The sequence below is a fragment of the Pleurodeles waltl genome, chromosome 12 (genome assembly GCF_031143425.1).
Source record: "Pleurodeles waltl isolate 20211129_DDA chromosome 12, aPleWal1.hap1.20221129, whole genome shotgun sequence".
NCBI lineage: Eukaryota > Metazoa > Chordata > Amphibia > Caudata > Salamandridae > Pleurodeles > Pleurodeles waltl.
The window spans coordinates 20,707,789-20,733,122 of NC_090451.1; the positions used below are offsets into that span (position 1 = coordinate 20,707,789).

The 25,334-nt window shown below is 51.8% G+C and overlaps 1 protein-coding gene across 8 annotated transcripts in view; it reads right to left on the reverse strand.

Annotated features, from left to right (window-relative positions):
* Window positions 1-25,334, reverse strand: part of ARHGAP45 (Rho GTPase activating protein 45) — a 381,773-nt gene that overhangs the window by 244,111 nt on the left and 112,328 nt on the right. The window contains exon 1 of one of the 8 annotated variants that reach the window (XM_069216462.1): window positions 26-151. The exons of the other annotated variants lie outside the window; for them this stretch is intronic. Coding sequence (XP_069072563.1) covers window positions 26-89 — 64 coding nt within the window. The 5' untranslated portion in view covers window positions 90-151. Of the gene's footprint in view, window positions 1-25; window positions 152-25,334 lie in introns of those variants that run through there. 8 annotated transcript variants of the gene reach the window in all.

The window sequence follows — 25,334 nt, forward strand, 5'->3', positions numbered from 1 at the left end:
GTAGTAATCCCAGAGTAGGACTCACCTAGCAGGCGTTGCAGCAGCAGGCTCTCCCCCAGCAGAGGGTCCAGTCGGCTGCACAGGCACATGGCTGGGCGGGGGCAGGTTAGGGTGTAGTTATGTGGAGCGGCTCTGTGCCAGCCCCAGGCCCTGGCACCGAGGTACCAGCACTGATCACAGACTGAGAGCCCTGCCTAGGGAGAGCCGGGGCCAGAACCCTGTCTTGGCACAGCCGAGGTTCAGTGCCCTCTCTCGGGGGATGCGCACCCCACTGCCCCTTGCAGTAAAAGGACACTCTCTCGGGTGGGGGGCGGGGGGGCCGTCCAGCCCGAATGAGCCGGTTCAGTGAGTGTCTGAGTGACCAGGCTCCGTGAGGACAGAGACAGGGTTCGCAGTGACCGGCCTCATCGAACCAGAGGCAGGGGTCTCTTGCGGTGAGCCCTGGTACCCCCTCGTCTCTGAGCCAGGGCCGCCCCCGAGCCCACCTCCTCCGCAGGGGGTCTGCGTAAGGCCTTTGTCCAGCTGACATTCCTGCCCTGTCCTGGCCTGCCCGCCCTCCCCTGGCATCTCATTCCCACTCCCCCCTCCCGCTATGGTATGTGAAGGGTCTGTCATTAGGGTTAAAGGGATCCCCCCATTGCTCCCTCCCACCGATTAATAAAGTCGACTTTTAGTTAGGTGTTAACTAATGCTGCAAACGCTCCTGGCGGGGTGAAAACGCGGTCTCCCCCAACCCTACGCGTCTAGAACCGAAGGGGGCGCTGAAGCCACCAGGGGAGCCCGCAGAATTGGGGTACGGGTACCTGGTAAAGACCAGTGAATAAACAGCATCCGCCAGGTTCCCCCTATCCGTAGAACCACGAACCCCACCCTGAATCTACAGGAACCCCCAGGTCTAAACCCGGAGACCGCTTACTAAGGATGTATTGTCATGAACTGTTGTGTATTGATTGCTCCTGATGCCCGACCTAGCGCCTTGAAGCAATCTGCTGTACAGCACTCTGTCAGCCACAGTGAGACCACCCAGTGACAGTACTGTCACCGGCCGATGGGTGTCACCACTGTGCAGGTTTGTGTCAGATCCACAACGACCTCAGACCTCATACACTGACTGTCCACTGGGTGTCACTGCTGGACTGAAGCCCGCCTGTCCCTTCATGACCTCAGCCGTGCAGTACTGTGCTTGTCCACTGGGTGTCCCTGCTGCTCCCATCATGATCTCAGCCGTGCTGTACTGTGCTTGTCCACTGGGTGTCACTGTTGGTCCCTTCATGATCTCAGCAGTGCTGTACTGTGCTTGTCCACTGGGTGTCACTGTTGCTCCCTTCATGATCTCAGCCGTGCTGTACTGTGCTTGTCCACTGAGTGTCCCTGCTGCACTGAAGCCTGTCTGTTCCCATCATGACCTCAGCCTTGCAGTACTGTGCTTGTCCACTGGGTGTCCCTGCTGCACTGAAGCCCGCCTCGTTCCTTGAAGACCTCAGCTGTGCTGTACTGTGCACGGCCACTGGGAGTCACTGCTGGATTGGAGTCTATCTGGCCCCCATCATGACCTCAGCCTTGCAGTACTGTGCTTGTCCACTGGGTGTCCCTGCTGCACTGAAGCCTGCCTTGTTCCTTGAAGACCACAGCTGTGCAGTACTGTGCACGGCCACTGGGTGTCACTGCTGGATTGGAGCCTATCTGGCCCCCATCATGAGCTCAGCAGTGCTGTACTGTGCTTGTCCACTGGGTGTCACTGTTGCTCCCTTCATGATCTCAGCCATGCAGTACTGTGCTTGTCCACTAGGTGTCCCTGCTGCACTGGAGCCTGCCTGGTCCCATCATGACCTCAGCCGTGCAGTACTGTGCACGGCCACTGGGAGTCACTGCTGCACTGGAGCCTGCCTGGTCCCATCATGACCTCAGCCGTGCAGTACTGTGCACGGCCACTGGGAGTCACTGCTGCACTGGAGCCTGTCTGATCCCATCATGACCTCAGCCGTGCAGTAGTGTGCACGGCCACTGGGTGTCCCTGCTGCACTGAAGCCTGCCCGGTCCCATCATGACCTCAGCCGTGCAGTACTGTGCTTGTCCACTGGGAGTCACTGCTGCACTGGAGCCTGTCTGGTCCCATCATGACCTCAGCTGTGCAGTACTGTGCTTGTCCACTGGGTGTCACTGCTGCACTGGAGCCTGCCTGGTCCCTTGAAGACCTCAGCTGTGCTGTACTGTGCACGGCCACTGGGTGTCACTGCTGCACTGGAGCCTGCCTGGTCCCATCATGACCTCAGCCGTGCTGTACTTGCACGGCCACTGGGAGTCACTGCTGGATTGGAGCCTATCTGGCCCCCATCATGACCTCAGCCGTGCAGTACTGTGCTTGTCCACTAGGTGTCCCTGCTGCACTGAAGCCTGCCTGGTCCCTTGAAGACCTCAGCCGTGCTGTACTGTGCTTGTCCACTGGGTGTCACTGCTGCTCCCATCATGACCTCAGCCGTGCAGTACTGTGCTTGTCCACTGGGTGTCACTGCTGCTCCCATCATGACCTCAGCCATGCTGTACTGTGCTTGTCCACTGGGTGTCACTGCTGCACTGGAGCCCGCCTGGCCCTTCATGACCTCAGCCGTGCAGTACTGTGCTTGTCCACAGGGTGTCACTGCTGCTCCCTTCATGATCTCAGCCGTGCTGCACTGTGCTTGTCCACTGGGTGTCACTGCTGCTCCCTTCATGATCTCAGCCGTGCAGTACTGTGCTTGTCCACTGGGTGTCACTGTTGCTCCCTTCATGATCTCAGCCGTGCTGCACTGTGCTTGTCCACTGGGTGTCACTGTTGCTCCTTTCATGATCTCAGCTGTGCTGTACTGTGCTTGTCCACTGGGTGTCACTGCTGCACTGGAGCCCGCCTGGCCCTTCATGACCTCAGCCGTGCAGTACTGTGCTTGTCCACAGGGTGTCCCCGCTGCACAGGAGTCTGTCTGTCCCTTCATAACCTTACCCGTGCTGCATTGTGCTTGTCCACTGGGTGTCACTGGTACACTGAAGCCTGTCTGGTCCCATCATGACCTCAGCCATGCTGTACGGTGGAAGTCCGCTTGTAGGAAAGTACCCTTTTTTGGCATGGTTACCTCCACTTTTTGCCTGCTGTCAGTATGTTTTGACTGTGTTCACTGGGAACCTGCTAACCAGGACCCCAGTGACTGTGCTCTCGCCCTCTAAATTTGGTTGTCCCTGACTTTGTACACCTCACATTTGGCATACTGGTGCCCCCATGTAAGTCCCTATTATATGGTACCTAGGTACCCAGGGAATTGGGGTGCTAGGGGGTCCCCATGGGCTGCAGCATGTATAATGCCACCCATGCAAAATGTGTCTGCAGGCCTCTCATTTCAGCCTTTGTGAAAAGGTGCATGCACCCTTTCACTACAGGTCACTGCACCAGGTCACTATAAGTCATCCCTATGGCAGGCCATCCTAGCCCAGAGGGCCTCGACGTGTGTGTGAGGCCACCCCACCATGAGCAGAGGTGCCCCTACAAACTCCAGATCCATTTTCCTGGACTTCGTAAGTGCGGGGAAGCCATTTTACTCGTGCACTGGACACAGGTCACTACCTATATCCAGGTACATAATGGTAACTCTGAACCTTGGCATATTTGGTATCAAACATGTCAGAATCATACCCCAAAACTGTTGCCAGTACTGGTTGTATGATTCCATGCACTTTGAAGGCTCCTTAGAGGACCCCCAGCTTTGCTCCTACCAGTTTGCAGGGTTTTCCTGGGCAGCCCCAGCTGCTGCCATCCTACATTCAGGTTTCTGCCCTCCTGCTGTCTGACAAGCTCAAGCCCAGGAAGGCAGAAGAAAGGATTTCCTTTGTGAGAGGGGGGCAACACCCTCTCCCTTTGGAAATAGGTGTTACATGGCTTGGGAGGGGTAGCCTCCCCAAGCCACGGGTATGCTTTGAAGGGCAGATTTGATCCCCTCCTTCCATAAACCAGTTTGCACCAGTCCAGGGACCTCCTGCTCTGGCATGAAACCGGACAAAGGAAAGGGGAGTGACCACTCCCCTGTCCACCATCACAACAGGGGTGGTGCCCAGAGCTCCTCCAGGTGGCCACTTCATTCTGCCATCTTAATCCAAGGTAGGCAGAAGCCCATGGGAGCATCTGAGTGGCCTGGTCAGGCAGGTGGTGCCACTGCCCCCTCCTGATAGGTGGTCACACTGATAGGTGACCAACAACCCCTTCCTGGGCTATTTAAGGTCTCCCTCTTGGGTGGGTCCTCAGATTCGACGTGCAAGATCAGTACTACTCTGCATCGTTAGAATAGTCTGGATTTCCCCCTGTAGTGGTTGAATTTGGCCTCTATCTACCAAGTGGGCCAGATATACCACCTTTCCCTGCCCTATCTGTCACATAGCGGCCTTGGTAGTGAGGCCTGCACTTTGCAGAGCCTCTAAAACATTCCCTAAGTGGACCAGGTGATCCTCCCAGATGGAGCTAAAGACAGCTATGTCATTAAGGTAAGCTGCACTGAAGCTTTCTAACCATTGAAGGACTTTATTCACCAGCCTCTGAAATGTAGCAGGTGCATTTTTGAACCCAAAGGGCCTCTCCGTAACATGATAGTGCCCACTAGGGGTGTAAAATTCAGTTTTTGGCTTAGCATCCTCTGATAAGTTATCTGCCAGTAGTCAAGTCAAAGGCGCACAGATATTTGGCAGATGCCAGTGTATCTATAAGCTCATGTGCCATAGGGATAGGATGAGCATCTGTCTTAGTCTTAGTAACAGTGTTGAGACCTCTGTAATCTACACAAAACCTCATCTCCCTTGTGCCATCCTGGGAGTCGGGTTTTCGGACAAGCACTACAGGGCTAGCACAAGGGCTACCTGAGGGCTCAATGACTCTTAGGTCTAGCATCTTCTGAACTTCAGATTTGATGCATTCCCTTACATGGTCAGGGTGCCTGTAAATGTTGCCCTTAACAGGCAAGCTGCCCCCAGTGTCAATAGTGTGTTCACACCATGTGGTCTGACCAGGTGTCAGGGAGAACAGTTCTGAGAACTGTCCTAGGAGGTTTCTGCAGTCCTCTTTTTGGGACTCAGAGAGGCAGCCAGCAAGCACTACCCCTTCAACTGAGCCATCAGCTGCAGTGTGGAGGAAGAGGCCAGGGAGAGGGTCATTCTCCTATTCCTGTCCCTCATCAGTTGCCATGGGCAGTCATATCAGACCTGTCGTAGTAGGGTTTAGGGCGAATCACATGAAGCACCCTGTGGGGCCTTCTGGGAGTGCCAAAGTCTACCAAGTAAGTAGCCTCACCCATTCTCTCCACAATTGTGAGCGGACCACTCCACCTGTCCTCGAGTGCCCTGGGAGCCACAAACTCCAGGACCCACACTTTATACCCTGGCTGGTACACAGTAAGAACAGCCTTCTGGTCATTGCCACTGTTTCTGCAACTATTGGCTGTCCTGAAGGTTTTTAGTTACCCTCTGCATGTATGGGAGGCTTGAGAGGTTGATCCCAGCCTTCTCTAACAAGAGCAAGGGGGGCACTAACAGGGTGACTGTTACACCTAGCCCTTTTTGCAGGGTCATCTCCAATAATTTTGCCTCCTTCCTCCTAATGTTTCTGACCAGTTTTTGTTAGCTTTGGGACTTCGGGCACTTTACCACTGCTAACCAGTGGTAAAGTGCATATGCCCTCTGTGTAAATTGTATTATTTGGTTTATTCCTGATTAGCATATTTGATTTACTAGTAAGTCCCTAGTACAGTGCACTAGAGGTGCCCAGGGCCTGTAAATCAAATGCTACTAATGGGCCAGCAGCACTGGGTGTGCCACCCACATTAGTAGCCCTGTAAACATGGCTCAGACCTGCCACTGCAGTGTCTGCAGTTTTAAACTGCCAATTCGACCTGGCAAGTGTACCCACTTGCCAGGCCCAAACCTTCCCTTTTAGTATACATAAGGCACCCCTAAGGTAGGCCCTAGGTAACCCCAGGGGCAGGGTGCAGAGTATTTAAGAGAAAGGACATGTACTGATGTGTTTTACATGTCCTAACAGTGAAATACTGCCCTACTCGGGTTTCAGTGTTGCAAGGCCTATCTCTCTCATAGGATAACATGGGGGTCCGCCTTTAAATCACTTTAAAGCGCAAATTCCCTTTGAGAGCAGATGGGAATATGGAGTTTAGGGTCTCTGAACTCAAAATTTAAAAGTACATCTTTTAGTGAAGTTGGTTTTTGGATTGTGAGTTTGAAAAGGCCACTTTTAGAAAGTAGGTCTTTTCTTGCTTAAACCAATCTGTGACTCTGCCTGTTTGTGGATTCCCCGTCTGGGTCAGTTTGACAGTTGGGCTGTTCACACCTCTCCTCTAGACAGTGACACAAAGGGAGCTGGGGTGTAGCCTGCATATCCTGATGAGCCATCTGTGCTTAGAGGGAGGGGAGGAGTGGTCACTCACACCTGAAAGGGCTGTGCCTGCCCTCACGCAATGTATTCTCCAACACCCTGGTGTGTGTCTGGGGCCTGGCCTGGACAAGGAAGGATCTTGCAAACATGTGAGACTTTCCTTTGAAGTTTTCCAACTTCACAGGCAGAAAGGGGTATAAGTAGTAGACCCAAAACCCCAGACTTTTAGAATCTTTCTGGAATCAAGAGGAACCTCTGCCCAGGAGAAGAGCTGAAGAGCTGGAGGGGGAGTATTGTCCCTTTGCAGCGTTGCTTTGGTGGACTGACCTGCAGTTGCTGCTTCTGCGTGAAAAGAGTGCGAAGGGTGAACTTTGTTGTGTGTCCTGCTTGAGGAAGTTCTCCATGGGCTTGGAGTAGAGCTTTCTTCCTGTTGGAAGTCTCAGGGATATCAAGGAATTCATCTTCTTCCTCCAGCACTGGGAACTGTGTGTTTTGTGCTGTTCAAGGAGAAAAACCACTGCAACGCCGTCAACGCTAGCCTGCACTGTGACCTGCTGACGCCACACGGATCTGCACTGCCCTGCTTCGCACTGCGACCCAGGTCTCACCAACACCGTCATCGGATGACTTTACCGAGCCGCTGCTCACACCGCAACCTGTGGGCCCCGCATTCCGGCATCTCCTGCTTACACCGCAGCCTGGGCATCCCCGACGACACCGCTACTGCCGACACCAGCAGTGCTGCCTGCACCGTGGCCTGTAGACACTGCTCGTGAGGTAAGGTATAGTTTCTTACCTGTAACTCCAGTTCTCTCGTAGGTGTATTTCCATGATAGTCATAAGCGTTGAATATTCCCCTCCCGCCTGCGGGGACCCCGGAGCACTTTCTCCAATATAACTTCTTAAGTGTCCATGTTCGCCTTACTTCAGAAAGGCCTGCCAAGTCACTTAAGAATGCTCCTATGCAGCCTATAGGAAAGACTACAGTGTTCAAACTTCTTCATCCAGCTTGTTTTTGAGATACATGCATTTAAATGCCTGAACAAATGATTATTTTTCCAGAAAAATTCCTTCACAAACCTTTTTCATATTAGAAAACCCCATATAAAGGAGTGCAGAGCAGTGTAGCCCATAGGCTGCCATTAGTAATGAAGAAAAGGGAGACCATGCCTTTAAGAGCAGCCAGTCCTCCAGTATCCCATCATGCCTAGAGAGAGGCAGTTACCTCAGTTCTTTTTGTAGGCAGTTCTTAGCTGATAATAATGATTAACCTAATTAAGCAATCTGTCTGCTCCCCCGGGGAGGTGGGAGGGTTGCTTATGACTATCATGGAAATACCCCTACGAGAGAACTGGAGTTACAGGTAAGAAACTATACCTTCTCTCGTAGGGGATTTCCATGTATAGTCATAAGCGTTGAAGAGAATAGCAAGCCCATCCCATAAACACGGAGGAGTAGACAGAGCACTCATAAAACACTCTTTCAAGCAAAGAGGTTCCTAAGAGAAGCCTGTCCTACTTGAGCATCAGCCCTAGCATCAGAGTCAAGGCAATAATGCTTGGTAAAGGTGTGAATAGATCTCCAAGTCGCAGCTCTACAAATGTCTGCTAATGGAACACTCCTCAATTAAGCAGTCATTGCCAACTTGCCTCTGGTAGAATGTGCTTTTGGTTTGCCCTGTAAAGTTTTCTTAGCTAGTTGGTGGCAAAATAAAATACAGGAGACAATCCATCTCGATATTGACTGTTTGGAGGTGGCTAAACCGGTACGGACCGTACCATAATTAACAAACAATTGTGAAGTTCTCCGAAGAGAATTAGTCTTATCTACGTAACATTTTAACACCCTTTTTACATTTAGAGAATGGAGCTCTCTCTGCTGGAGTAGATGGGTTTTGAAAGAAAGTAGGTAAGGAAATCGACTGGTTGATGTGAAAGTCGGATATAACCTTGGGCAGGAATTTAGGACGTGTTCGCAGTACTACTTTGGAGGAGTGAAATACTGTGTACGGCTTATGGGTGCAGAGGGCCTGAATCTTGCTAACCCTTTGTTGATGTGATTGCCACTAGAAAGGCCGTTTTCCAAGTTAGGTGTTGGAGAGATGCCTTGTGTATGCATTCAAATGGATGTTGCATGAGTCGCGAAAGGACCACATTAAGTTCCCATGGTGGGGAAGGGCACCTAACTGGAGGAAAGACCTTCTTTAACCCCTCTAGGAAATCTTTGATGACTGGAATCCTAAAGATAGAGGTTTGCGAAGGAGTTTTCCTATAAGCAGTCAAAGCTGCCAAATTAACCTTTATTGAAGAAAGTTGCAGGCCAGATCGAGCCAAATGTAATAAGTATGGAAGAATGACATCTTCCTAGCAAGATGTAGGGTCTATCCCCTTAGAAGAACACCAGATGCAGAACCTTTTCCACTTGAAGGAATATGCCGAACGGGTAGATGGATGCGTCGCCTCCTTTAGAATTTCCATACAATCCTGTGGAAGGTTTAGATGTCCGTACTGGACTAACTCCGGAGCCATGCTGCCAAATTCAAGGAGGAGAGATTGGGGTGTCTCATTTGCCCTCCGAACTTCGTCAGGAGGTCCGGTCTGCAGGGTAGCCTGAGATGTGGATGGAGTGATCGGTGAAGGAGATCCGGGAACCACCACTGTCTCGGCCACTCCGGTGCAATGAGGATCATTGTGGCAGACGTCATTGAGAGTTTGAGGAGGACTGCTGGGATCAGTGGAATTGGTGGAAGGCGTACAGAATTTTGTTGGACCAGTCTATCCACAGAGCACTTCCCAGCGATTCTTGGTGGTAAAACCTGGTGGCGAAGGCGTGGCATTTCCTGTTTTCCTCTGTGGCAAGAGGTCGATAGAAGGTGTACCCCACAAATGGAAGATGTCTCGAATAACGTCTTCGTTGAGCACCCACTCGTGGTTCTCTTCTAGAACTCTGCTGAGGGCATCCGCTTGCACATTCTGAACACCTGGAAGGTGGGTTGCCACTATGTTCAACTTCCTGGCTAGGAGCCAGTGCCATATTGTCTGGGACTCTTGAGACAAGACTCTGGATCTGGTGCCCCCTTGCTTGTTCAGATAGTACATGGTGGTGGTATTGTCTGTCTGTACCAGCAAGTTGTCGGTGGTGATCGAGGGGAGAAAGGCCTTGAGAGCTAGGTGCACCACACATAGCTCGAGGAGATTGATATGGTATAATGATTCCTTGGGAGACCAGAGACCTTGTACTTGCAGATGATCCATATGAGCTCCCCATCCGAGGAGAGAGGCATCTGTCACAATGGTCTGTGCTGGAGAATGTGGACGGAAAGGCATCCCCTTTAGGAGATTGGCTGGAGAACACCACCAAGTTAGAGATCTGATTGCGTGGGTGGACAGACGAATTCGGTCTTCCCAGTTCCCTGACAGTTGATTCCATTGGTCCTCCAGGCATTCCTGAAGCCGTCGCATATGGAGGCGAGCGCTGGGTGTCAGAAAGATGCAGGAGGCCATGGAGCCGAGAAGTGAGGAGACTGTGCGCACTGTTAGGTAATGCATTGATCGGAGAGCCCGACACTTCCGGAGAATGGATAAGCGTCGTTCCTCCGAAGGACACACTTTTGCCTGCAGTGTGTCTATGGTAGCTCCTAAGTAGTGTAAGTTCTGGACAGGAACTGTCGTTGACTTGTGAAAGTTGACATGAAGGCCTAGCCGATACAGGAGATCGCAGGTCACCTGGAAATGCAGTTTGGCTTCGGCACAGGTGGATGCTTTGATTAGCCAGTCGTCCAGATATGGATATATGAAAATCCGATTTTTTCTGAGATGTGCTGCCACCACAGCCATGCATTTGGAAAAGGTTCTGGGTGCTGAGCTGAGACTGGATGGTAGGGCAGTGTATTGGAAGTGATCTTGACCTACCACAAACCTCAGGAACTTCCGCGCTTCTTCGCGATGGGGATGTGAAAATTCGCATTGTGTAGATCCACTGAGCAAAGCCAGTCCGCTTGCTGAATCTGAGGGTATATCTGGAGTAAGGATAGCATCCTGAACTTTTCCTTTCGGACCCATTTGTTGGCAATTTTGAGGTCTAGAATGGGTCTGAACTCTCTCTTGTCCTTCTTTGGGATGAGAAAGTATTTGGAGTAAATGCGCTTCCCCCGTTGGTTGAGGGAAACAGATTCCACTGCTTTCTTTTCGAGGAGGATGGAAACTTCCACCTTTAAGAGGTCGAGGTGCGCAGTGGAGGATTTCGGCGGAATGGTTGGAGGCGGTGTGGAAAACCTGAGACAATATCCATTCTGTACAATGTTTAAGACCCAAGCGTCTGTTGTAATTCTTTGCCACTCTACCAGGCAATTGGTGACGCTTCCCCCCACCACAGTGGTTAATGAAGTTGGGGGAAGGAAATTCTCAGGGTTTTGAAGCTGCAGGTTGTCGGGAACCCTGATTGGACTGATGGGTTGATCATCCTCTCTGTGCTTTACGCTGAGGTTGATAAGATCATCGGTACTGCTGGTGAGATCTTGTAGGGGCCCATTGAAGGGTTTGAACCCTCTACGTGGTGTAGCGGTGTTGGAAAGGTCGGAAGGGCCTTCGTTGTTCCTTAGGCTTGTCAAGACCCACTGCTTTTAATGTGTCCACCTCAGCCTTCATCCTTGCCATCTCATCATCTGCAGGGGAGCCGAACAGAGTGGAGCCTGAAAATGGCAGATTTATAATGCATTGCTGAGCATCCGGCTTCAGTGAAGTAAGCCGCAGCCATGAATGTCTCCTTAGTGTCAACCCATGGCAGTATGTATGCGCTGAGAGTAAAGACGAATCCGCCTCTGCACTGATGATCTGATTCGAGACCACAGCACCCTCCTAGGCTATCTCAAAGAAATCCTCCCTATGATCTCTCAGGAGATGCTCTGCAAACTGTAATATGGAATCCCATAAGGACCTATCGTATCTGCCCAAAAGGGCTGTTGCACTTGCAGTTTTCATGGAGGATGCGGCCGAACTGCAGACTTTACGGCCTGTTGAATCTAGTCGTTTACTCGCTTTATGCAGGGGAGTGGTGGAAGACGGAGAGGTAGCGTGAGCTTTGCGAGCAGCCAATATAACCACTGAATCAGGTGGAGGGTCGGAACACAAAAACACAGGATCTTGTTCAGGAGAGCGATACTTTTTCTGCAGTCTAGAGGGTGCAGGTCTTGTTGTAGCCGGCGTGAGGAAAACTTCCTTAGCAGGCTCTAAAAGGCCAGGTACCAGAGGTAGCAAAGGTCTGGTGGCTATACGCTGTTGGAGAGTCTCAAATATGACCAAAGTAGATGGTGTAGGGGCAACCATCGGAATGTTAAGTTTTGACGCACCTCGGACCAGCACTTCATGAAAGGTGCTAATATCATCAACCGGCGAGCACCGAGGTGGGGTGAATCTGATAAAGTAGGAGAGTAGTCTCTGGTAGAAGACAAAGAATCTCTCTGACGACCCCTTGAGCTTGATCTACGTCTAAATCTGCGGTTAGATCTTGAGCGTGATGAGTGATGGCCATGTCGTGAACGGTGGCGTGATGTAGAGCGTGATCTTGTTGGGACACTGATAGGCACTTGAGGCACTGGAAGTAGTGCAGGTGCCGGTAAAACCTGATCCGTAGGTCGCAGTGTCTGTGACTGAGGAGAAGCTGGTGGTAAAGCTGGTGGAGGAGAGGCATGAGGAGATGCGCGAGTAGAAGGCGACGAGGGAAGCAGCACTACAGAAGTAGAATGCTCTGAGGAAGAATAAATTCTTCTCCATTTGTGTCTCCTCGACGTCGATGGGCTCCTCAATGTCGATCTTCCTCTACGTCTTGTCGTCGACGTTGTGCGGGACCTCGACGTCAAAACATGACGTCTAAGTTTTCTTCTCGATGTCGATTCCAACGACGTCGATCTGCTCCTCGACGTCGTGGAGTCTTCGACATCGTGCAGTGCCTTGACATCGAACGTTGACGCTTGTACAACGTCGAGCCAGAGTTCGACGGCGAGCATGTCGCGCCATACCTCCTCTCGACGTCGATCTTCTCGACGTTGACCGGGATCGAAAGCGTTTTCTACCTGAAGAAGGCCTCTCAGACCTTCCACGCCCTCTGGAGGCTGAGGTATGAGCTCTGGTGGAAGACTGACCTTCCCCTCGCTCAGACGTCCCACTGGTTTCCTGGCGTCCTCTCTCTGCTCTCCCTTGAAGGCGAATCTTCTGTCATGCAGGCTGCGCCTAGAAAATGTCTTGCAGATGTTACAGGAGGCAGGTATGTGTGAAGGCGGCAGACAAATGATGCAGACCTCGTGAGGGTCTGTTTTGGCTTTTTTCTGCTACATTTTGGACATTTGTCGAATAAAGAAGGCATTTTTGTGTAAAAATGCCTCAATTCTTGTCAGAAAAATTCAAAATCCAAGTGAGAAAGTAAAAAGACGCCGAGTGAAGTTGTTTTTTCTCAAAGTTTTTCTCTATTTTTGAAGAAATTAACCTAAATAGGTCGAGCGCAATGGGCTACACTGCTCTGCTCTCCCTTATATGGGGTTTTCTAATATAAAAAAGGTTTGTGAAGGAATTTTTCTGGAAAGATAATCATTTTTTCAGGCATTTAAATGCATTTATCTCAAAAACAAGCTGGATGAAGAAGTTTGAACACTGTAGCCATGCCTATAGGCTGCATAGGAACATTCTTAAGTGACTTGGCAGGCCTTTCTGAAGCAAGGCGAACATGGACACTTAAGAAGTTATATTGGAAAACGTTCTCTGGGGTCCCCGCAGGTGGACGATGTAGGAGGCTGGACTGGCTTGTAGTGAGTACCAAGGGGTACTTGCACCTTGCACCAGGCCCAGTTATCCCTTATTAGTGTATAGGGTGTCTAGCAGCTTAGGCTGATAGATAATGGTAGCTTAGCAGAGCAGCTTAGGCTGAACTAGGAGACGTGTGAAGCTACTACAGTACCACTTTGTGTCATATGCACAATATCATAAGAAAACACAATACACAGTTATACTAAAAATAAAGGTACTTTATTTTTATGACAATATGCCAAAGTATCTTAGAGTGTACCCTCAGTGAGAGGATAGGAAATATACACAAGATATATATACACAATAGCAAAAATATGCAGTATAGTCTTAGAAAACAGTGCAAACAATGTATAGTTACAATAGGATGCAATGGGGAAACATAGGGATAGGGGCAACACAAACCATATACTCCAAAAGTGGAATGCGAACCACGAATGGACCCCAAACCTATGTGACCTTGTAGAGGGTCGCTGGGACTATTAGAAAATAGTGAGAGTTAGAAAAATAACCCTCCCCAAGACCCTGAAAAGTGAGTGCAAAGTGCACTAAAGTTCCCCTAAGGACAAAGAAGTTGTGTTAGAGGAATAATGCAGGAAAGACACAAACCAGCAATGCAACAACTGTGGATTTCCAATCTAGGGTACCTGTGGAACAAGGGGACCAAGTCCAAAAGTCACAAGCAAGTCGGAGATGGGCAAATGCCCAGGAAATGCCAGCTGCAGGTGCAAAGAAGCTTCTACTGGAAAGAAGAAGCTGAGGTTTCTGCAGGAACGAAAAGGGCTAGAGACTTCCCCTTTGGTGGACGGATCCCTCTCGCCGTGGAGAGTCATGCAGAAGTGTTTTCCCGCCGAAAGAACGCCAACAAGCCTTGCTAGCTGCAAATCGTGCGGTTAGCGTTTTTGGACGCTGCTGAGGCCCAGGAGGGACCAGGAGGTCGCAAATTGGACCAGCAGAGAGAGGGGACGTCGAGCAAGACAAGGAGCCCTCTCTGAAGCCGGTAGCACCCGGAGAAGTGCCAGAAACAGGCACTACGAGGATGCGTGAAACGGTGCTCGCCGAAGTTGCACAAGGGAGTCCCACGTCGCCGGAGACCAACTTAGAAAGTCGTGCAATGCAGGTTAGAGTGCCGTGGACCCAGGCTTGGCTGTGCACAAAGGATTTCCGCCGGAAGTGCACAGGGGCCGGAGTAGCTGCAAAGTCGCGGTTCCCAGCAATGCAGCCCAGCGAGGTGAGGCAAGGACTTACCTCCACCAAACTTGGACTGAAGAGTCACTGGACTGTGGGGGTCACTTGGACAGAGTCGCTGGATTCGAGGGACCTCGCTCGTCATGCTGAGAGGAGACCCAAGGGACCGGTAATGCAGCTTTTTGGTGCCTGCGGTTGCAGGGGGAAGATTCCGTCGACCCACGGGAGATTTCTTCGGAGCTTCTGGTGCAGAGAGGAGGCAGGCTACCCCCACAGCATGCACAAGCAGGAAAACAGTCGAGAAGGCGGCAGGATCAGCGTTACAGAGTTGCAGTAGTCGTCTTTGCTACTATGTTGCAGGTTTGCAGGCTTCCAGCGCGGTCAGCAGTCGATTCCTTGGCAGAAGGTGAAGAGAGAGATGCAGAGGAACTCGGATGAGCTCTTGCATTCGTTATCTAAAGTTTCCCCAGAGACAGAGACCCTAAATAGCCAGAAAAGAGGGTTTGGCTACTTAGGAGAGAGGATAGGCTACTAACACCTGAAGGAGCCTATCAGAAGGAGTCTCTGACGTCACCTGGTGGCACTGGCCACTCAGAGCAGTCCAGTGTGCCAGCAGCACCTCTGTTTCCAAGATGGCAGAGGTCTGGAGCACACTGGAGGAGCTCTGGACACCTCCCAGGGGAGGTGCAGGTCAGGGGAGTGGTCACTCCCCTTTCCTTTGTCCAGTTTCACGCCAGAGCAGGGCTAAGGGGTCCCCTGAACCGGTGTAGACTGGCTTATGCAGAATTGGGCACCTCTGTGCCCAACAAAGCATTTCCAGAGGCTGGGGGAGGCTACTCCTCCCCTGCCTTCACACCATTTTCCAAAGGGAGAGGGTGTCACACCCTCTCTCAGAGGAAGTTCTTTGTTCTGCCATCCTGGGCCTGGCCTGGCTGGACCCCAGGAGGGCAGATGCCTGTCTGAGGGGTTGGCAGCAGCTGCAGTGAAACCCCAGGAAGGGCAGTTTGGCAGTACCAGGGTCTGTGCTACAGACCACTGGGATCATGGAATTGTGCCAACTATGCCAGGATGGCATAGAGGGGGCAATTCCATGATCATAGACATGTTACATGGCCATATTCGGAGTTACCATTGTGAAGCTACATATAGGTAGTGACCTATATGTAGTGCACGCGTGTAATGGTGTCCCCGCACTCACAAAGTTCAGGGAATTGGCTCTGAACAATGTGGGGGCACCTTGGCTAGTGCCAGGGTGCCCTCACACTAAGTAACTTTGCACCTAACCTTTACCAGGTAAAGGTTAGACATATAGGTGACTTATAAGTTACTTAAGTGCAGTGTAAAATGGCTGTGAAATAACGTGGACGTTATTTCACTCAGGCTGCAGTGGCAGGCCTGTGTAAGAATTGTCAGAGCTCCCTATGGGTGGCAAAAGAAATGCTGCAGCCCATAGGGATCTCCTGGAACCCCAATACCCTGGGTACCTCAGTACCATATACTAGGGAATTATAAGGGTGTTCCAGTAAGCCAATGTAAATTGGTAAAAATGGTCACTAGCCTGTTAGTGACAATTTGGAAAGAAATGAGAGAGCATAACCACTGAGGTTCTGATTAGCAGAGCCTCAGTGAGACAGTTAGTCACTACACAGGTAACACATTCAGGCACACTTATGAGCACTGGGGCCCTGGGTTACCAGGGTCCCAGTGACACATACAACTAAAACAACATATATACAGTGAAAAATGGGGGTAACATGCCAGGCAAGATGGTACTTTCCTACAGACGAGGAATATTAAACGCTTATGACTATACATGGAAATCCCCTACGAGAGATATGAAGCACCGCCCCGCACCACAGCCCCGGTCCACCGACATCAGCACCATTGACTCCAATGTCGTCACCAGGCATCCCTGCCTGCACTGTGGCCTGTGGACACCGCTCTTGAGGGTCACAAAGTGCCGTTTGGACCTACCGACGACAGCGCTTCAGCAACGATGATGCCGTTGCCTGCACCATGACCTGGTGACACCGTACGTCGCACCGCTGCGCTTCACACCGCAGCCCTGGTCTCACCAACGTCGCTGGATGCCGTCACTGAGCTGCTGTCTGCACCGTGACCTGTGGGCACCACACGTTGCATCGTCCCGCTTTGCACCACAGCCCGACGCCATTCACGCCAGCGCTCCTGACTTCATCAGCCTGGAGTTCAACTTCAAGGGCCCGATGACCCCCACACTGACTCCAGAACCGACACAGCAACGCCAGCTCTGCCGCTCTCTGGAGCTCACCGTGAGGATCAAGAGGCCCTGCAATTCCCAAGGTACTGTTTGCGGGTCTCCCCGACACAATAGCTGGCCCCCGACGCCACAGCTGACCTGTACTGTTGGTTTTGTTGATCATTACGCTGTGATAGCCCCAGGTGGAGCTATCGACTTCAAGGAACTGTATTTTTGAATAAATCTTGCAAAATTCATATCTTTAGCACTGTATGTAGGATTTTCTTTATATTTGGTCTTGTTTTAAATAGATACATTTTGGCTATTTTTTCTAAAACTGGTGTGAAGTCCTTTTGTAGTGTTTTCACTGTGTTACTGTGTGTTATGTGCAAATGCTTTACACATTGCTTCTGTGATAAGCCTGACTGCTAGTGCCAAGCAACCAAGGGAGTGAGCAGGGGTAATCTGAGCAGGTATCTCCCTTAACCTGATTAGAGTGAGGGTCCTTACTTGGTCAGGGTGTAAACCGACTGCCAACTAGAGACCCCATTTCTAACAGTGCCCAAACAGAAGTTCAAATGGGCTGTGTCCCACACCCTTCTGAGGGACCTCCCTATAGGTGAAGAGGAGGCATGGTAACAGGACCTCCCATCTCCTTTTGAGTTTTTCTCAGAGTCCCATTATCATACCCTTGAGAGTTTTGTTAAACCTCTCTACTAAGCCATTTGTTTGGGGGTGGTAAGGAGTGGTGCACTTGTAGGTAACGCCACATTCCTTCTACATGGCTTTCAAGTAAGGAGACATGAAGTTTGCACCCCTGTGTGATACTACTTCTTTAGGAAAGCCCACCCTCAAGAAGATGCCAAGAAGGGACTTTGTCACTGCAGATGCTGTAGTGGTCCTAAGAGGCATAACTACTACCACCAGTATGAATCTGTTCCCACAGACTGTTGGAGGGTCCAGGGGGCCAACAATGTCCACTCCAACCCTCCCAAAGGGAATCCCAACCACAGGAAGTAGAATTAAGGGGGCATTTGGGATACCACCTGTCTTGCCACTGGCTTGGCAGGTGACACAGGAGCGACACAACTCCTTTGTGTCTTCAGACGTGTTGGGCCAGTGAAAGTGTGGGGCAAGCCTGCCCCCAAGTCTTGCTTTGCCCCAAGTGACCTACCAGGGGAATGTCATGTGCTAAGGTCAACAGAAATCCCCTAAACTTCAGAGGGATCACCCATCTCCTAGTGGCACCAGGTTTGGGATCCCTCGACTCTGAATATAGGAGACTGTTTTCCCAGTACACCTTATGGGTGCCACTAACATCCCCTGCCTCTTGTGCTGTAGCTTGCTGCCTCAAGCTCTCCAGTGTAGGACAAGTCAGTTGTTCCCTACTGAGCTTCTCCCTGATAGTCCTCCCTTCACCCAAGAGCTCAGCCATGTCAGCTTGCAGCTCCCCTGGTGTAGGTTTCACCCAAGGAGTGGATTCTTCTCCCTCAGGAGTTGAATCCTCACTGGAGACTAGAGCAGTAGGTACCTTTTTAGCCCTCCTGCTCTTCGTTTTAGGAATCTCTTGGGCCATTGTTCCAGGCTCCAAGGTTGCTTGCTCTTTGAATTTCTTTGCCTGTGCACTAGTGAGGGCAAAGATGTGCCCTGGGTTTCCCAGCATTGTTGCATGGGCCTTCAATTCCACCTCAGCCCAAGCTGAAGTCTCCAAATAATTCTCAAGTAGACACTCTACAGGTAGGTCTGAGGATACCACAATCTATTTAGGGCCAGTAACAACCCCCATCTAAAAACAATAACTGCGATGGGGTGGCACAAAGTGTTATTATGAGCATCAGTCACTTGGTATGTGTGACCAAGTAGGTGTTGCTCAGGGGACACAAGTTTTTCAGTCGCCATAGTGACACTGGCACCTGTGTCCCTATAGGTCTCAGCCTCAACACCATTGATTAGGGGATGCTGCCTGTACTTACACATATTAAGGGGACAGGCAGCAAGGGTGGCAAAGTCCATGCCCCCAGCAGAGACCAAGACAGCCTCAGTGGTCTCCCTAACTATCCCAGACCCCACTACAGTACCTAGGGGGAGCCCAGTAACACCCTTGGACTGACTACTGTTAGTCCCCACCGTCAACCTGGTCCTGCATCTCTAGAAGGGTTGGTAGTGGCTCCTACCCCAACCAGACACTCTAACTGGAACTGGACTTGGTCCCCTTCATTTGCAGAACCTCTTCTGTCAGGTCCATCTTCTGTTCCTTTCAGTCTAGCTTGGGTCTTGTACAGACCTTTTACAAAGTTTACCTGTGGGTTTTGGGGAAAAACTAGGTACTTACCTCTTCTCTCCTGGTCGCTGGGGGCACTCTGGTACTTAACTTTTGGGGTTCCTAGTTCATCCAGCTCCTCTCTATAGATTCCATTTGCTTGGGTGGAGGCCTGGCTTTTGCATTCCATTTAGTTTGTATATGGTTTGGTCTCTCTCCAGGGTCTCTAGTGTTATTGCACTGTTTTTTTTTTGCTTTCTATGCTTATTCCTGACTACTAATGTGTAAATAATAGTGTGTTTACTCACCTGCTAGTAGAGTATTGCTTATACAGTATTTTAGTATTTGTGTTAACATAGTAAAGTACCTTTATTTTGTAACACTGTGTGGTTATTTCATGTGTGTTAGGGCTGTGTGACTACAGTGGTATTGCATAACCTTTGCATGTCTCCTAGATAGGTCTTGGCTGCTCATCCACAGCTACCTCTAGAGAGCCTTGGCTTCCTAGACACTGTCTACACCTCACTAATAGGGGATACCTGGACCTGGTATAAGGTGATAACACTATAGGTGCCCACCATACACCAGGCCAGCTTCCTACAGGTGTCACTGTTGCACAGAAGCCTGTCTAGTCCCTTCATGACTTCAGCCGTGCTGTACTGTGCTTGTCCACTGGGTGTCAATGCTGGTCCCTTGAAGACCCCAGCTGTGCTGTACTGTGCTTGTCCACTGGGTGTCACTGCTGGTGCCTTCATGACCTCAGCTGTGCTGTACTGTGCTGATCCACTGGGTGTCACTGCTGCACAGGAGCCTGTCTGCTCCCCTTCATGGTCTCAGCCATGCTGTACTGCGCATATCCACGGGGTGTCACTGCTGCATGTGACCCTTTTTAATCCCTTCATGCTCTCAGCCATGCTGTACTGCGCATATCCACTGGGTGTCACTGCTGCACAGGAACCCTTCGTTGACTGTTTAAATAACATTTCACCACCTTTCTTACTTGGAGGGGTGTCTGGCAAGGCTGTCTTTCAAGTCAGCCTCTCTGAGATGTTATTAAAAGCCTCCGTGTAGTTTGTTTTCTAGAGGTGTCTTGGGGTAGTCTCTTGAGGAACCTCTGATCTGTCTGTTGGATTCTACGCATGGGGCAGTCTCCTAGCGCCGTTCTTTGAGGCTGTCTCTGCTGCTGCTTGTTCCAGCTCTCAGCTCCTCTCTGCTGTCTCATGCAGTCTCACGGCAGTCACTTCCTCGGCCCCCTCAGGCGGTTCCTCCTATCGGTCTCCGTTTCAAAGTGGGTCAGAGAAATGTCATGAGCTTGTATGAGAAATCCTTCCATAGCGAAATTTACAACATCAGGCAAAATCCTTCTATTCTTCTCCACTTTAGACATAAAAACATATCCCTCGTTGTGTCACTGTACACGGCAGCATCACCCGTCGGGGAGGATACCTGGGGGGGGCTTAGGATCCCTGCCAGGGCTGCTCCCACATCTTATCATCCCGCAATCTTCATAAACAGCTAAAGAAGGAGAATAAAACCAAAGCAACGAAAAACTGGATTTCTCTTAGACCCTCATTTCGAGGACTCGACTTTTGGGTAGATATTTATCGCACCCGAAAATGTCCAGAATCCCTAGGACACGTTTCACTGGATGCAGCAAAGAGCGCGCATTGATGGGCGATCACGGGGAGTCACTCGCTGATTTCGGTGCTCGCTACACAAAATCCCACATATCCTGGTCATGATCAGGCCTTTCTCCTCTGCTAGCTTGTCTGGCCTGCAGGATGTATCCGGGGACACCGCAGGAGTGCGCGTTAGCCACGGAACGCAGAATACACCGGAATTAGGAAGGCCACTGTCGCGTAACGTGGACATGTGAAGCGGGAGCTGGTCAACGGCCAGGGTCTCCAGGCGGGGGGCAGGTGCCATGCAGATGCGCGGATGTCACACCGGTGCGAGGAGGATCAGGAGAGCACCAAGGTCTGAGATTCTCGCAGAATTGCATGAGAGGTGCTGGGGAGGTCGTGCCAGGGCTTGGCTGCCAGGCAGGAGAGAGCTCGGCCTGACTTGCTTCTGTGGATGCAGGGGGCGGGTGGTATAGATGAGCATCTAAACTGCCCGGGTTTCTGAAGTGCCAGCCAGTGTAGTTGCCAGGTGAGGTGTGATGTGCTGAGTACTGGTCTGGCAGCCTCATTTTAGATGGTCCGCAGCTTGTAGACCAGGTGGGCACGATGCCGTAGCAGAGGGTGTTACCGTAGACCAGGGCCTGGGTGACGTCTTCATGGAGCCCCGGGGAACCCATTTGAAGATTCTTCTAAGCATGGGGGGGATGTGGAAGGCAACAGAGTTCATTTGATGTCTCATGGTGAGGTTGGTACCCAAGATGATGCCCAAGGTTTTGGCATGGCCCGAATGTGAGGGAGTGGGGCTAAGTTCTACGGACCACCAGGTGTAGGCCCAGGGTGAGCTTTTGTTGCCAAAGATTAGCACTTCTGTCTTGCTGGCGTGGAGTTTGAGGCAGTTCACTCTCATCTAGTGAGCCACGTCGGATATGCATGGTTTGAAGTTACTTTTGGTGATGTTGGTGTCCACTGAAAGGGATAGGATGCGTTGAGTGTCAGTGTATGAGATGACACTGAGGGGGTCATTCTAACTTCGGCGGGCGGCGGAGGCCGACCGCCAAAGTTCCCCAGCCAGAATACCGCAGCGCGGTCAAATGACCGCCGCGGTAATTCTGACTTTCCTGCTGGGCGGGCGGGCGACCGCCAAAAGGCCGCCCGCCCGCCCAGCGGGAAAGCACCAGCAACGAGGAAGCCGGCTCCGAATGAAGCCGGCGGAGTTGCTGGTGTGCGACGGGTGCAGTTGCACCCGTCGCGATTTTCAGTGTCTGCCAAGCAGACACTGAAAATCAATGTGGGGCCCTGTTAGGGGGCCCCTGCAGTGCCCATGCCATTGGCATGGGCACTGCAGGGTCCCCCACGACACCCGTTCCCACCAGCCTGGTTCTGGCGGTGAAAACCGCCAGAACCAGGCTGGCGGGAAGGGGGTCGGAATCCCCATGGCGGAGCTGCTTGCAGCGCCGCCGGGGAGGATTCACTGGGGCAGCGGGAAACCGCTGGCTTCCCTTTTCTGACCGCGGCTTTACCGCCGCGGTCAGAATAGCCCCAGAAGCACCGCCAGCCTGTTGGCGGTGCTTCCTCCGTCCCCTACCCTGGCGGTCTCGGACCGCCAGGGTAGGAATGACCCCCTGAGTCCGTGGAACTGAAGGTATGCATTGAAGAGCGTGGGGCTGAGTGAGGAGCCTTGCGGGGGTCACTCATCATTAAGAAGTAGCTCATAATGAGGGCCTTCCTCTCTTCAAAACCGGGCTCCAAGCTGAACCAGTGTTGAGCACACGCAACTCAACCTGCAGCCTTTCAACTTCAAACTACTGAACCCACCTCATCCTCAGCCACCATAACTCGCATCAAGGATCTTGTCAAATGTGCTTTTCATCAACTCAGTCTTCTTCATGAGTGCAAACCTTTTCTACTGCCTAATGGCGTAAAAAGTGGTGTGAAATCCCTCAGCCCATGGAAATAGTCTCCTCGGTGGTCTACACCGCTACAGACGGCCCTCCATGATGGAGCAAGGCTGGTGGCCACCCATGTACACACGACCACACATCTTCTCAGTACAATGGCTCCCACCTTAGAGCAGGTGCATGTGCAACGCCCCCTGTTGAGTCTATAAGGCACTCCCCGGGGGCATCTCTCGCTGAAGCTTGGGGCTCCTGCAGGCTCAGAAGCAAATCGACCCCCCTCGCCTGCAGAGCAGATGTTTTAAGAAAAGATTATTCGCAATATGTCGTTCTCAGGCCAAGACCCTAAGGTTGGGAACATCTGACGGCCCAGACCCTTCCACTTACTTAAAGATGTCTGGGGACGTCACCTCTCAAACCCTGCAATGCTTGTTTGCCTGCTGCGCTTCCTGTTACATGGTCACTTCCTCTGGTGAACACACCTGCACCGCGCCCTGAGGTGATGGTGCAAGTTATCTTTGACTGTTAAAGTAAATACTTCTCAACCAAGACACCGGTCTTACAAAGACACCTCTGCTGTTAACCCCCAGATGCGCAGCAATGCATTCAGACTCTGCACCCCACAAAAAGCACAGGTAATGTCTCCTTTTAGGTTTCCTCTACAGATACTGTATTTCAGTCTTTGTAAATGTCTGTTCCCCAATATCCTCCAGGACCTTGTTTATAAAACTTTCTAAAATGTAAAACGTATTAAAATGGTTGAGTTTATACAAGTGTGCTCCGCAGGGGAGGAGAGTGGGTGGCTAAACCAGGGTGGCCCCTGGGGTGGCTTGGTGGGTTCACCTGCGCTACAGCAGTGTCCTCCCTCGGGGAGTGAGTGTGCAGAGCTAGCCCACCGTGGCCAGCGGGGGAAGGGAGTGGTTACATCGGGGAGTGAGTGTGCAGAGCTAGCCCACCGTGGCCAGCGGGGGAAGGGAGTGGTTACATCGGGGAGTGAGTGTGCAGAGCTAGCCCACCGTGGCCAACGGGGGAAGGGAGTGGTTACATCAGGGAGTGAGTGTGCAGAGCTAGCCCACCGTGGCCAGCGGGGGAAGGGAGTGGTTACATCGGGGAATGAGTGTGCAGAGCTAGCCCACCGTGGCCAGCGGGGGAAGGGAGTGGGTGCCTAAACCAGGGTGGCCCCTGTGGTGGCTGGGTGGGTTCACCTGTGCTACAGCAATGTCCTCCCTCGGGGAGTGAGTGTGGAGAGCTAGTCCACTGTGGCCACCGGGTGAACGGAGTGGTTACATCGGGGAGTGAGTGTGCAGAGCTAGCCCGCCGTGGCCAGCGGGGGAAGGGAGTGGTTACATCGGGGAGTGAGTGTGCAGAGCTAGCCCACCGTGGCCAACGGGGGAAGGGAGTGGTTACATCAGGGAGTGAGTGTGCAGAGCTGGCCCGCCGTGGCCAGCGGGGGAAGGGAGTGGTTACATCGGGGAGTGAGTGTGAAGAGCTGGCCCGCCGTGGCCAGCGGGGGAAGGGAGTGGTTACATCGGGGAGTGAGTGTGAAGAGCTAGCCCACTGTGGCCAGCGGGGGAAGGGAGTGGTTACATCGGGGAGTGAGTGTGCAGAGCTAGCCCACCGTGGCCAGCGAGTGGTTACATCGGGGAGTGAGTGTGCAGAGCTAGCCCACCGTGGCCAACGGGGGAAGGGAGTGGTTACATCGGGGAGTGAGTGTGCAGAGCTAGCCCGCCGTGGCCAGCGGGGGAAGGGAGTGGTTACATCGGGGAGTGAGTGTGGAGAGCTAGCCCACCGTGGCCAGCGAGTGGTTACATCGGGGAGTGAGTGTAGAGAGCTAGCCCACCGTGGCCAGCGGGGGAAGGGAGTGGTTGAGCCGCGCAGACGCAGAGTGCACTGGTAAAGGTTGGTGCAGGGCCGGCTCTAGCACTGGTGGTGCCCGGCGGGGGCAGTCTGTTTAGGCGCACCCCTTGACCTCCTTCTCCATAATGCCCTCAGTACCCCTTCAAGCAGTGTGAGAAGGTAGCCTCTTTCTAGCCTTGTTACCCCCACTTTTGGCCTGTTTGTGAGTGTATGTCAGGGTGTTTGTCACTGTTTTCACTGTCTCACAGGGATCCTGATAGCCAGGCCTCAGTGCTCATAGTGAAAACACCATGTTTTCAGTATGGTTGTTATGTGTCACTGGGATCCTGCTAGTCAGGACCCCAGTGCTCATAGGTTTGTGGCCTATATGTATGTGTCACTGGGACCCTGTCACACAGGGCCCCAGTGCTCATAGGTGTGCATGTATATGTTCCCTGTGTGGTGCCTAACTGTCTCACTGAGGCTCTGCTAACCAGAACCTCAGTGGTTATGCTCTCTCATTACTTTCAAATTGTCACTAACAGGCTAGTGACCATTTTTTACCAATTTACATTGGCTTACTGGAACACCCTTATAATTCCCTAGTATATGGTACTGAGGTACCCAGGGTAATGGGGTTCCAGGAGAACCCTATGGGCTGCAGCATTTCTTTTGCCACCCATAGGGAGCTCTGACAATTCTTACACAGGCCTGCCACTGCAGCCTGAGTGAAATAACGTCCACGTTATTTCACAGCCATTTTACACTGCACTTAAGTAACTTATAAGTCACCTATATGTCTAACCTTTACCTGGTAAAGGTTAGGTGCAAAGTTACTTAGTGTGAGGGCACCCTGGCACTAGCCAAGGTGCCCCCACATTGTTCAGAGCCAATTCCCTGAACTTTGTGAGTGCGGGGACACCATTACACGCGTGCACTACATATAGGTCACTACCTATATGTAGCTTCACCATGGTAACTCCGAATATGGCCATGTAACATGTCTATGATCATGGAATTGCCCCCTCTATGCCATCCTGGCATTGTTGGTACAATTCCATGATCCCAGTGGTCTGTAGCACAGACCCTGGTACTGCCAAACTGCCCTTCCTGGGGTTTCACTG